This window comes from Copadichromis virginalis, linkage group LG17 (assembly GCF_057382275.1).
Source record: "Copadichromis virginalis isolate Kocher_CV1m ecotype Utaka linkage group LG17, C_Virginalis_male_GT1.1, whole genome shotgun sequence".
Lineage (NCBI taxonomy): Eukaryota > Metazoa > Chordata > Actinopteri > Cichliformes > Cichlidae > Copadichromis > Copadichromis virginalis.
Genome location: NC_140634.1, coordinates 15073318 through 15085645, shown reverse-complemented (window position 1 = coordinate 15085645; position 12328 = coordinate 15073318). Strand labels below are relative to the sequence as shown.

General features: G+C 38.3%; 1 protein-coding gene across 1 annotated transcript in view; it reads right to left on the bottom strand.

Annotated features, from left to right (window-relative positions):
* The window catches only part of LOC146689133 (rho GTPase-activating protein 45-like), a 108252-nt gene that overhangs the window by 22863 nt on the left and 73061 nt on the right, over positions 1-12328 (bottom strand). Inside the window, exon 5 of the mRNA XM_085437569.1 lies at positions 12084-12158. Coding sequence (XP_085293695.1) covers positions 12084-12158 — 75 coding nt within the window. The remainder of the gene's footprint in view (positions 1-12083; positions 12159-12328) is intronic.

Genomic DNA, 12328 nt, shown 5'->3' with positions numbered 1-12328 from the left:
GAAGCACCTACAAAGAAATCCGTCACAATGAGAACATGTTCAAACCATTTGATTTTGTGACCAAAGGTGCTGGTGTAATGACTTGTAATTGTGACAGCCCTGACACTTTGTTTGGTATCAGTACTTGCTTTTGATGAATGTATTGTCTGTTTTGCTCAAGGGATTTGTTGTTGATGCATTGACAACTTATTTTGGACACCTGACTTTTCTTTTTGATGGAGTGACTCACTTTTGCAAGTTATCCACCATGTTTTGCAGTTTGCACTAATTGTTTTGAGAAGTGCCTTAGTAGTGGTGGAGAGTTCAATTCTGTTGTGAGAAATGCACCAAAGCGACTGAGAAAAACTGTAACACAGTTTACTTTGCCTATTGCACATTTTCCTTTTCCTTTGTTTTCCAAATACTAACATTAATGTGATTGCCAGTGGCAGTCTGGGGAAAAAATACAATGAGCCCTTTGCATTGGAATCTCCAGTATGAGAAAAAAAAAAAGTGGATCCAAGAACAAGCTCTCCCATAGGAGTACGCGATCAGAAAGCCACAGCTATGGTCAGTCTAATTTGTGCAAACTCTTTGTAGACTATTTGCTAAAATGATTTGACAGCTGCTTAACAGTCCATCGCTGAAACACAGATTGATCCAATTAACTTTTCAGAACTGTAAAAATCCCCTCATAACTGCTATGCAGCATTTTGGTTTAGGATTTATATTTGCTGAGAAGAACACATTTCAGTATGATTTTAGCTAACACTGACAAAAACATCAATCCCTTGTGAGTGTCAGCTCCCCAAAAGCCCCACTGGTTACACTGGAAAACATGAAAAGATTTCAGTACAGAGGACATGGATGCATTTTTTCGAAAATAGTAGATATTGATGCATGACACTAGTATATCAAGCAAAGCACAGTCTGCAGCACGTAGCAGAATAGCATAACAGCTGAGCAGACAGTGGAGCAGGGTCACTGTCTTTACAGTAAGTTGCTAAACAGTTTGCAAAACATATTCCTGAAATAAATATACATGTATAAAGAAAACTGGCTGCCATAGTAATATCAGAGTTTTTGGTATCAGTATCAGCCCTAAAAGTCAAAGTCTGTTCAGGTTGAATATAAACTATATCATATAACTATGAATAATATGAATTTTACCTGTCTCTGACTTTCTACCACTAAAGATTTATATTTAGAAACTAACTAATTTCTACAGTATTAATATATGGTGCCAATAAAGGTTAAAGTTTGGGAAATCATGCTGTCATGGCTTATATCAGGGGTATCCAGACTTTTTTTCAAGTGTGCCAGATTTATTAATGGAAAATCATTCAGGGGCCAATAATCATTCATTCCTTTTTCGAAACATAAAAACTGTGGGGGTTTGTTTTTTTTGTTTTTAAAAAAAAAAAACATTTTATATTTAATAATACAACCGTTTGTATTATTATGGTGATTAGGTGTGTTCAAGCCTGAACAAAATAAATGTACTTTTCATTCACATATTTCATAACACAGTCTTTGATAAACACTCTCTGTGAAAGGTTTTTCAGCATGGTTGCTCTCTGATAGGAAATGTGAATTAGCATGTTTTGTCTGATAGTGTCTCTTGACATTCAATTCCTTTTTTTCTTACTCTGCAAATTACGCAAACACAATTGTTTTGATTGTCTGTGAAAACGTACAGCATTGCAATTTCCATCTCTCCTGGAACACTCAAAAAGATGAAATTGGGTGGTCGTTATATTTTAGCCCCCCCTGCAACTCTGATAAAGATAAGAGGATGGATGGAGTGACAGCTACGTGAAAGTTGTTATAAAGCCATTCAAGTTTTATGTTAAACAGACTCTAGATTTTATTGGACACTCCAAAAATAACTCTTCAAATGAACTTAAAATAATAATGGGAAGGATTTTCAGATTAATCTATTACTTTCTATTAGCATTAAGTATTTTTGTTAGACTAACTTCATTTGCATGGGTTGGGTCAACTCAGCTAAATTAAGTTGGACTCAACTGGAGTAAATAAGTTGATTCATCATTATTTAATTACGTTGGTCCAACTCAAGTACATTAAATTTGAATAACAGAATTGCATAATGCTAAAATAAATTTAATTTAATCACATGAAAATCCTTTTCATTATTTTTTATGTTCATTGAAATAGTTATTTTTTGAGTAAAGGTCTAGCCTTCAGTATCTCTTTTTCAGAGGTGTCATGGCATTAGCCACAGCTTGTTACAACCAATGAGTGTAAAAAACCTTTATACAGTCATTGGTTGGAACACAGAGATCAGCTCAGATGCTGCTGCCACCATAAGATGAAGTGACAAGAGAAATTACTCTATAAATTCTGTTTGTTTTGGTGGGCCAATCAATAATACCTTTTAAGATGGGAGTGAGGGGTGGTTAATGACAGAATGAAGGGTAATTAGATGTCTCTGACAGGTTCTTCTTTCCTATAAAAGCACACCACACCTCTAGGCTCTTACTTTATTTCTCAAGAACACAATATTTCTTACATTTCTTCCGCTGTAAAATAGTGTCAGTAATACACCTGCAAGAAAATATGAATGTATATTTCTACACTTTGTTTTCCCTCTTGGGTGAAAAATAATAAATATATAATGCAATTAGTGTTAGTGGAATAAAATGTTCCTCTAGCAAGTTCTTAAAAATACTTGCTGTATTTGGAGCCAAAGAACCATTTTCTCAATTTTTACCAAATGCTTTGCGACAAACTGACTGACTGTTTCCACCACACATCCACTGTGAACGAATGTCTGATCAGCTGTTTATGAGTATGTGCAGCTGCTGACTGTAAAATTACTGGATTCCAATAGGTTACTGACGGACCCCAGAGGAAGATGATGACATCACTTCCAACCAATAGCAGGACAGAGACTGGGAGACAACTGGTAGCAGAGACAGAAAGAATAGAAGGATGCAGATGGAAGAAAAAGATGGAGTAGAGGAGCGATTTTAATTTCTGTTTTGCTGAACTCAGCAGCCACTGTCACTGAAGCACAAGGGAGAAGAAAAGGAATGGCGATGAATGAGTGAATAAAAAAGGACATAAAAGTTCAAAAGGGAAGACAGAGAGAGACTGAAGAGCACTAAAAAAATACAAAAAGAAATAATATTATTTAAGAGTTCCGGTGTTGTAGATTGCTTGTTGCTGTGAGAGGCAACCAAATAATTTCATGGGAAAATGTGAGCAAAGATAACAAAGTAGTATGTCCTCATCTATCTGCAGTGTCTCTCTATGCTTCCATGCACACTGTTTTATATTCTGTGTAGCAGAATATTCTGTAACAGTTTAAGTGAACATGAGTCATCATTTCCAAAACAGACACTGCCCACTCTGTGCCATTGCACAGTGTTTGTGTGTTTGCATATATCTGAGCACGTCCATGTAATCATCACAAGCAACTACTTCAAACTCAGTTAAAAGCATAAAACACACATACTCAGAGGCCTCACACCAGAGATACTAGTACACATACAAAATAAAGATGTTTCCCATTGTAATAAAATCAAAAAAACACTACTACTTTTATACTTTTCACAGAAAGAACATTCTTAAACTCTAAAGTACTTTTGCACAACTTATAATAGCTTTTAGTGAAATCCTCAGTTGATCCACTATCTCAAACAAGATGTTTTAGCTGCAGGAGGAAATAAACTGCAGGGTACACCAACAACCAAGCATCACTCTTGGTGTGTACCATTTGCCAGGGTGGCAATGGCAGGTAGATGGATAGATAGATAGATAGATAGATAGATAGATAGATAGATAGATAGATAGATAGATAGATAGATAGATAGATAGATAGATAGATAGATAGATAGATAGATAGATAGATAGATGGATGGATGGATGGATGGATGTTGTCACTCTTCAGGTGTGAAACACATGCTGGTACTCACAGATACAGAAGTTCCAGCACACACACAGTGTTACTGGGCCAACTCACTGAGCGCTGTGTGGGCACGGCAGAACCAGTCTGCTAAAAAAGGCTAGCTGTTACCATGGCAACTCTCAGGCCATGTACCAATCACAGGTCAATTTGATGAGGTAATGTTCCTAAACCCTTTCAGAGTAACTCAGACACTTATACGCTCACTTTGACTCTTCTAAGAAAATACTGTACACGTGCAACATACCAAATAAAGCACACACAGCCAATCATGTCAGTTGGCAGGATCTGAGGCTGTGGAATAATGTGAGAATTTCTGTACAATATACAACTCCCTGTTACATAATATTATTCCATAACATGCAACACAAATGCAGAACAGAGAAGGCAGAGTACTTAAGCAGCTTGGATATATTTCCTGCAGACTGATGTTTCACTGCCTCTGCAACGTACTGATCAGAACACCGTTCCAACAAAGGTTTTATTTACTATTATCAGTTATTCAATTCAGTTTAGTTTTCAAAGTGCCACATCAGAACAAAAGTCTCCTAAAGCCACTTAATGTTCTAAATTAAAGACCCTAAAATAATTCAGAGAAGCCGCAACAAGAGGTAGACACACTCTGGAAGGGAGCCAGAGATTAATAATAACTCATAATTAAATTGAGTGTATAAACACATGGTCAGTGAAAAAGGAGTGAGAGAAGGAGAAACGCTCAGTACATCATGGCAATCTAAGTCTATTGCAGTATATAAATGTACTACCATACACAGTATACAAACATGGATAGAGGATTTGGATATGACCTTCAAGACTTGCATATTTCCTGGTTAACCTTTGACTTTGTAGCAATAGGCCCACCACTTGCAGGAGGCGCCAGGCCCCACAGGCAGTAGAGGTCGGGTGCAATGTGTGCCGGGCTGCGACCAGGAGCTGAGGCCCTAGCGGACCGACCGAGACTTCAACGCTCATTGGGCAACAACAATGAGACCTGGAGGGGCGTGATTGAGAGGAACGGGTTCAAGGATCTGACCCTGAGCGGGTTTTTATTCTTGGACTTCTGTGCAAACCACAGTTTGTCCGTAAGTCAAACCTCAGATACAGGAGGAAAAATGCAGTTTTCTTCCTGGCTGTGGAACACTGGATTGCCATGAGAGCAAACATGACTTTGTTGCCTATTCTTTGTCAATTTTTTTTTTTTTTTAATAGGGCAGCAGGGTGTTGCAGTGGTTAGCATTGTTGCCTCATAGTAAAAAGGTCCTGGGTTTCAATCCACTATCTGGCCAAGGCCTTTCTGTATGTAGTTTGCATGCTCTCCCCATGTCTGGATGGGTTCGCTCTGATAGCTTTCTCCACAGTCCAAAGACATGCAGTTGGTGGGTTTAGGTTTATTGGTGGGGACCTGTCCAGGGTGCACCTTATATTTTGCCCTATACAGCTGGGCTGCTCTTGTTGACGATACAGCATTAAGGCTCAGGGGTAAAACGTATCTTTACAGCCTTTGTAGTACAAAATACAATTTGGGGCTCTATTAATAGTCACATCTTCATAACAAAGGCACTGTGGCTAATAATGAGATTTTTTCATAACTTAGCTCTTTGCTGAATGTTCAAAATGGTATTATAGTTTCTGCTTTTTGGACCCTGCTTCACAGAACTATGTAACAAATCTTTGTTGTACAGGCCATCCAAGAAGTTTGTTCTTTAGTTTTGTTTAGTGAAATTCTAGTACTTTATTATTCTTTTAGGTAATACCAATTAGTAGGCACGTATATCTGTGCCCCCTACAGTTTTTGTTGGTGCAGCTTGTGGAACAAACTTGCATTAGCTGATAACTTAGTACTCCACTCCATCATCCAAATATTGTCAATATGGTCTGTGAAACGCTAACATGGTGGTGGCCAAAAGTTAAACATTAAGGCTTCAAAATGTGGATTCCACAAGCCAACAGGTGATATTACATCAGCCACAGTGATTGCAGTATAGACAGTCTATACTTAAAGAAAAACACTCATTCATTATATTTCTTTATCTTTGCCTTGTATTTCTTCTGAGTGTGTAATTCAAAACCATGATTGAAAGAGAAAAATATTCCTGTGTGTGATGCTGAGGCACGGAGGAAGACAGTGTTTCCTTTCTTGTTTCCCTCCCACTCTCTCTCCATTGTTTCTCACATATACCACCCCTACGTGCCCTTCAGTATTCCATCCAAACCCTTCCTTTATGACTATTCACATGACCTCATACTCAGACGTCAACACAAATCTCCCCACAAGTTACCTTTTGATATATTTATATTCCATATAAATGCGGGCGATCGTGGCTCAAGAGTTGGGAATTTGTCTTGTAATCGGAAGGTTGCCGGTTCGAGCCCCGGCTTGGACAGTCTTGGTCGTTGTGTCCTTGGGCAAGACACTTCACCTACTGGTGGTGGTCAGAGGGCCCGGTGGCGCCAGTGTCCAGCAGCCTCGCCTCTGGCAGTGCGCCCCAGGGTGGCTGTGGCTACAATGTAGCTGCCATCACCAGTGTGTGAATGTGTGTGTGAATGGGTGGATGACTGGATATGTAAAGCGCTTTGGGGTCCTTAGGGACTAGTAAAGCGCTATATAAATACAGGCCATTTATAAACTCTGTCCACCTCTATTAGATCACATATCATACAGAACACAGTTATAGAGTGCATGCAATTTCTGTCATTCAGCCCCTTTATGCTTTAACATATATCTGGGTGTGCATGTCAGGGCTTTGTTATATATTTCTCTGCCTATATGTCAGCTTCTTTAATTCAATAATATGTGCATATCTTGGCCCAATGGTAATGGTCTAAAAAGGGTCAGGTTTCAGGTGTGTGCGCATGTATCTATACACATGTATCTGGCAAGCTGTGTAAAGTGTTTTGAGTGTTGCTCGGATAAATAACAAAAGTACTATATAAGAATCAGTCCATTTACTATGTTGTGTGGCTCAGCATCCAATGTCTTCAGTCTTTTTAAAACCTTTTGAAAGTATGATGTATTACCTAAGCCTATGTTTATAGCTGTGTGTGTGTGTGTGTGTTTAGTATTTCTTTTAAGACTTAGAAAGACAATAACATATAACATAAATGATGAAAAATACATAATAGTGATGTAGCATCATTAGTGCTAACCTCTTAGGATTCCAGGTAGCATAACTACTGAAACACCGAAATTAGTTCTGCATCAGTCCATAAAATACATTTCTAAATAGTTTTAGAATTATCTTCATTCAAGATTTACTTTGTAAATTATATTACTAATATATAAAATTAGAGGGAGTGCACTCGATTAACCATTATCTTAATATTCTTCTTGCTATTACAATAAAAATAATATTTTAACAATAATAATTCCATGTAAATGTGCCAGAGAGTGGACATGTGTTAGGGCAAAGTTCAGTTTTATATAAGCTTTATATAACATCACACCATACTGGTAAGAACTAATGAAATATCTGTTTTTGACCCACTATCATAAGCATAAATAACAAAAACTAAGAATAAATGTCTCATATCCTCCTGGCCAGCTACCTGCTTACCATGCTCCAACTGAGAGTGGAGTCTAGAGTGTAATTTTGTGAGCTCCCCTCCCCTTTCTCCCAAAATTAAAGTACAGAGCCAGAGCACTCCCTGGTGGTGCCAAAACTGAACTTCAAATACTACAATTTGGCCAAGTTTTGTCTTTTTTCCTGACTATCTACTTTGCCTGGTTTTGGAGCTGTGTTTTCTGATGATCCACTTGTTGCTTGCAGATGATTACAAATTAACCAACACAGCAAAAGGAAGAGCCCATTTAATTTTAGCAAGAGTCACTTTGTTTGAAAAGATAAGAAACATAATTTCAGTTTCAATTGAGTGCACAAGCTAAAACAAATGTTTGATGTTGCTATTTTAGTACACAAGAAGGCTTCACTTGTAATCTTATTTGTCTGCTAACCGAATAGCTTTTAGACAGTTACATATACAGTACAGTGAAAAAGCATTTGTGGCATATTTTAGCACATTTTGCACACACTTACATGACATCAAACACATTTTTATGTTAGATGAAGGTAGCCTCGATAAATAAAAAATATTTTTAAAATGATGATTTCATTTATCAAAAGAATAGGACTTTGCAAACCTCCATGGCCCCTGTGTAGTATGGGATGGTTTTTATTTTGTACTCTTCTACTCTACTTAAGCAGTCAAAGCACTTCATACAACATCCCTCATTCACACAAGCACTTTTTTCTATGCTTTTTCTATCTAACATTCACACTCTGATGAACAAATAGGGCAGCTACTTGGGGTTCAGCAAGGATATGTTGGCATACAGACTACAGCAGCCAGTGATCAAATCACCAACCTTCCAACTAGTAGATGATCTGCTCCACTGAGCTATAGTTAGCAGACAATTGCCCCTAAACCTAATAAAAGCCTTTATGTTCTTTTTTTGGTCGGCATAGGTTTTTGCCACAGAAGTCAAAGATGGATCACATTTTTGCTCAGTCTCTTCCTCTCTTTTTATCTCCCGGATTAGATGTGTTTCTACTCTGGAGTAATTTTGGTACTCCTGCCAATGCTTACCCATAATAAATTGCATTTTATATTTACTTAAGTTATATTTCTGTAACAATAACATTTGTTTGATGACCTGAAAGTGTGACAAATATGTAAAAACCAAAGAAATCTGGAAGGGGCAAAATGCTTTTTCATGTCATTGTACGTTTACCAGTTTGAATGCATTCAGGACAATTCTGAATAGAGCAACCATGTTTGTGCAGTTATTGCTACGAGGTGTGGAACAAGAAGAGAAAAGGGACCTGTGTGAAGTCAGTGTTAAGTGAAACAAAAGAGGTGCCTGTAAGTCAATAATTCAATAATTATCTGACCTGAAAGAACTGGTAATAGTGATAGAGTTTAAAAAACAGTTTTCGCCCATGCTGTTACAATATAGAGAAATCTAATCAATAAGAATAATTACTGGAACACCAGCTATTTATGTATACAGAATGGTAGATATACAATATATTATCAAGCAGTAAAAAGCACACTATTTTAACATTCTTTTATGCGATTCAAGCAAAGGTACCATCTGGAAGAAACCCATGCAAGGACATGTACTCCATTTAAAAAGGCCCCTGCTGTGATTGGAACCAGGAGCCTTCTTCCTGTGAGACAGGAGTGCTAACTACTGAACCACTGTGCCACAGTTTGTATATGCCCAGGATATTTTCTGGTTTGCACTTTGTTAGATCCCAGATACCCCTGGTCTGGACTGGCTCTCCATCCTTCGGGTCAGAGTCCCTTATTTAATTTGATTTAATTCTCCTGTTTGGCTGCCATGTTCCTGTGTGGACTTCGCATCTTCTCCTTGTATCTGCATGGATTTCCTCCCACGTTTAATAACTGCATGATAAATTAATTAATGACTTAATAATGTCAGAGTGTATCCAGGGTGTACCCTGTCTTCTTTCTATGACAGCTAGATTAGACTCCAGCCTAAGGACACAACATCAATACTTTAAAAGATACAACCCATGAGACAAGCTTTTGTACCCCTAAAGGCACAATAAAGTACTTAAAAGATAAAAAAGGTATCTTTTTACCAACCATTGGGTCTGTGATAGAAGCGCTTGGAGGATCCCCAGTTATCGATAATTCAATTATTTCATTTCCCTCAGTTTAGTATTCCTACAACAGAATATTTAATGTGTGAACATCTTCCATGAAATTTTCCTTAAAATCAAAGATGTTGTTGTTGCTGTGAATCTAAATGCTAAATATCTACACTGTAAGTAGTTGGTGCAGATTAAAGCCATGTATTTACTGTTTACTCACACCACATGCGTGCAAGTGAGCTTTTCTGCATGACCAGAGCCTGTGAATATTACACTCACAGTGTTTGGATCACTGATCATGGACGTGTATTAGGCTACTCTGTGCTCATTGAACACAGGCAAGAAACGTCTGGTCATTTTTTTCTATTAGGAACTCTTAAGAAATACCCACAATCATCAGCAATGTTAAAATGGTACTAAATGCTATCAAGTGTAAAGGGCAGATTTTCCTTCTACAAAATAAATAAATGAATAGCTCCTTTGTGTTTGATGTTATAAAAGACAATACTCTAGAGCAGGTCATCAGCTAATTCGGTTGGTCAAGTATCCTTGAGCAAGATACTGAAACCCAAGTTGCTCTCTGATGTGTTCACCGATATGTGAATATAAGATAGAAACCACTGCAGTGTCGAAAAAGGTGCTAGTGTAAATGGCTGAATGAGGCACTTTTGACTTATTACAGTTTTGATTTATCAAAGGTCCTGTTTGACTTTTGCTTAATTAAAAAAGAACACAAAGGTGAGATTTGTATGCTTGAACTTTTACGTTTATTAACTTTAAATTTTAAATTTCCTCAGGTTTACAGTGTGCTGATAAGTTTCCATGACAGACAGGGAGTACAGCAGTAGTTACCATGCCGACACCAAGAGTCAAAAAATAAGTCATAGGTAGTGTCAGGATTTTATAAATACAAATACTGGTATTTATATTCTTAGTGTTCCGAACTTGCATGTTCATGTGTTTTGTTTTGTGCAGGTGATGCATCTTTTTATGTTAATTCAGCTGTGCCAGGGCCCTGCTCCGATTGGGGCGTGGATACACCGCCCCGACGTGACTGGTTCCAGCTGGAGGACCCGCCCATTAAAAGGAGGCTGGAGTGTTATGGCGGGAGAGGTCCTCGTGTTTCTCCTCATGACCCAGCAGTGTAACTGTGGCAGCCACTGGCTGCAGTGTGGCTTGAAAGTTGTGGAAGTGGAGTGGGTAGGGGTGAGCAGCCGTTTCTTTTGATCACCCGTTTTCTCCTGTTTTGAATTAGTTAAGGAGGTCAGACTCTGTCTTTATTTTTGACTTTGTTTTGGTAAGGTCAGGGGTGCGGGATTTGTGTAGATTTGTTTTTATTTATTACTTTGGCCTTGGCTCACCCTGAAGTGTTGACACTCCCGTTTTTGTTGTTCCTCTTTTTCACTTTATAAATAAATGGCATTATAAAGAACGGATTTGTTTCCTGTGGCTGCTTGGGTCTTGGGGGGGGGGGAGCGAGTGCCTCACTCATGTTATTGCCTGGTCCTAGACGGGTCGTAACATTATTGATACTGATACTTAGTGATACTTTTATCAAAAGCACTGTCCCTTTTTAACATAATGGAAAATGTTTTAAGGGCTACCTTTGACACACTGGTTACAATAACCTTTTTCATGTCAACCTCATACTAATCAGCTGTTTGGTGACATGTTTCTGGTTCCAGCTGGTGATCACCACACATCACATCACCAAATATGATCAGCAGTTGTCAACTTGACACTGACATACTGGTAGTCAAGCCCATTCCCAGAGACAATAGTTAATTTTGGCCAAAGATGGGAGTAAGTTAGAGGATGCAAAGAGGCAATATGAGAATCTTTGCAGGTTCTGAGTGTTAGGGGTTTTCAGTTTTACATCATTATTGAACTTTGATTTTGATATTATTTATCATTTCTAGTTTTTTGGTTTCTTAGAGTTCTCTGTCTTATAGTTTATGTCTCTGTGTTCCATAGTTGCTCTGTCTCCCCTGTCAGCTGTGTCCCCTTGTCAAGTCCACGTCTCTGTGTTATGTTTCCTGTTTTACTTTAAAGGTTCGTGTCTCATGTTAATGTGTTTGGTTTTGCTTCCCATGTCTTAGCCCTGATTTGTCCCAGCTGTGTTTCCCCCCCGTCTCCCATTCCCTGATTGCTCCCTCTGTGTATTTAAGCCCTGTGTTTTCTTTGATCTGTGTTGTGGTCTCCCTCATCCTATGCTGTCTGCCCTGCCTGCCTGCTCAAAGTGTCTGCACCTTGGGTCCACAGTTTCTGCCTGTACACAGCTCATGACACTGAGATGTAAAGAGAATGATCACTTTCATTGTGATATGATTTAAAATATTTCTATCATTTAGATATGAATGGTCAAGCAATATTTTCCTTAAATACTCAGACAAATCAGTCACATTCAGAGTCTGAGACTCAGCTCATTACCGCCTTATCTTGGACGTTTGATTGAACTGGCACCTCATAAAAAACCTTTCAGTAAATATTTACTGAATACATTATTATACATTATTTTTGCTCCAACATTTAACTTATTTTGAAGGGGTCCGTACCTGATTCTAGAGACTGGCGGAGCTCTACAGGTCCACTGGATGCTGGTGGGGCTTGGTACAGAGAATCATTAAGATCTGGACAGCACACACAAGCGGACGAAGAGGAACGAAGTCAGTCGAGAAATGACTGTGTCAGATAGAAAATATGATGTTCCTCTGGGCTAAGAAACAGTGATATACATTATATTATACAAATGATCAAGTCTGCTATTCAGGCTCCAGGCTAAATGTGGTGAATTGTGTTA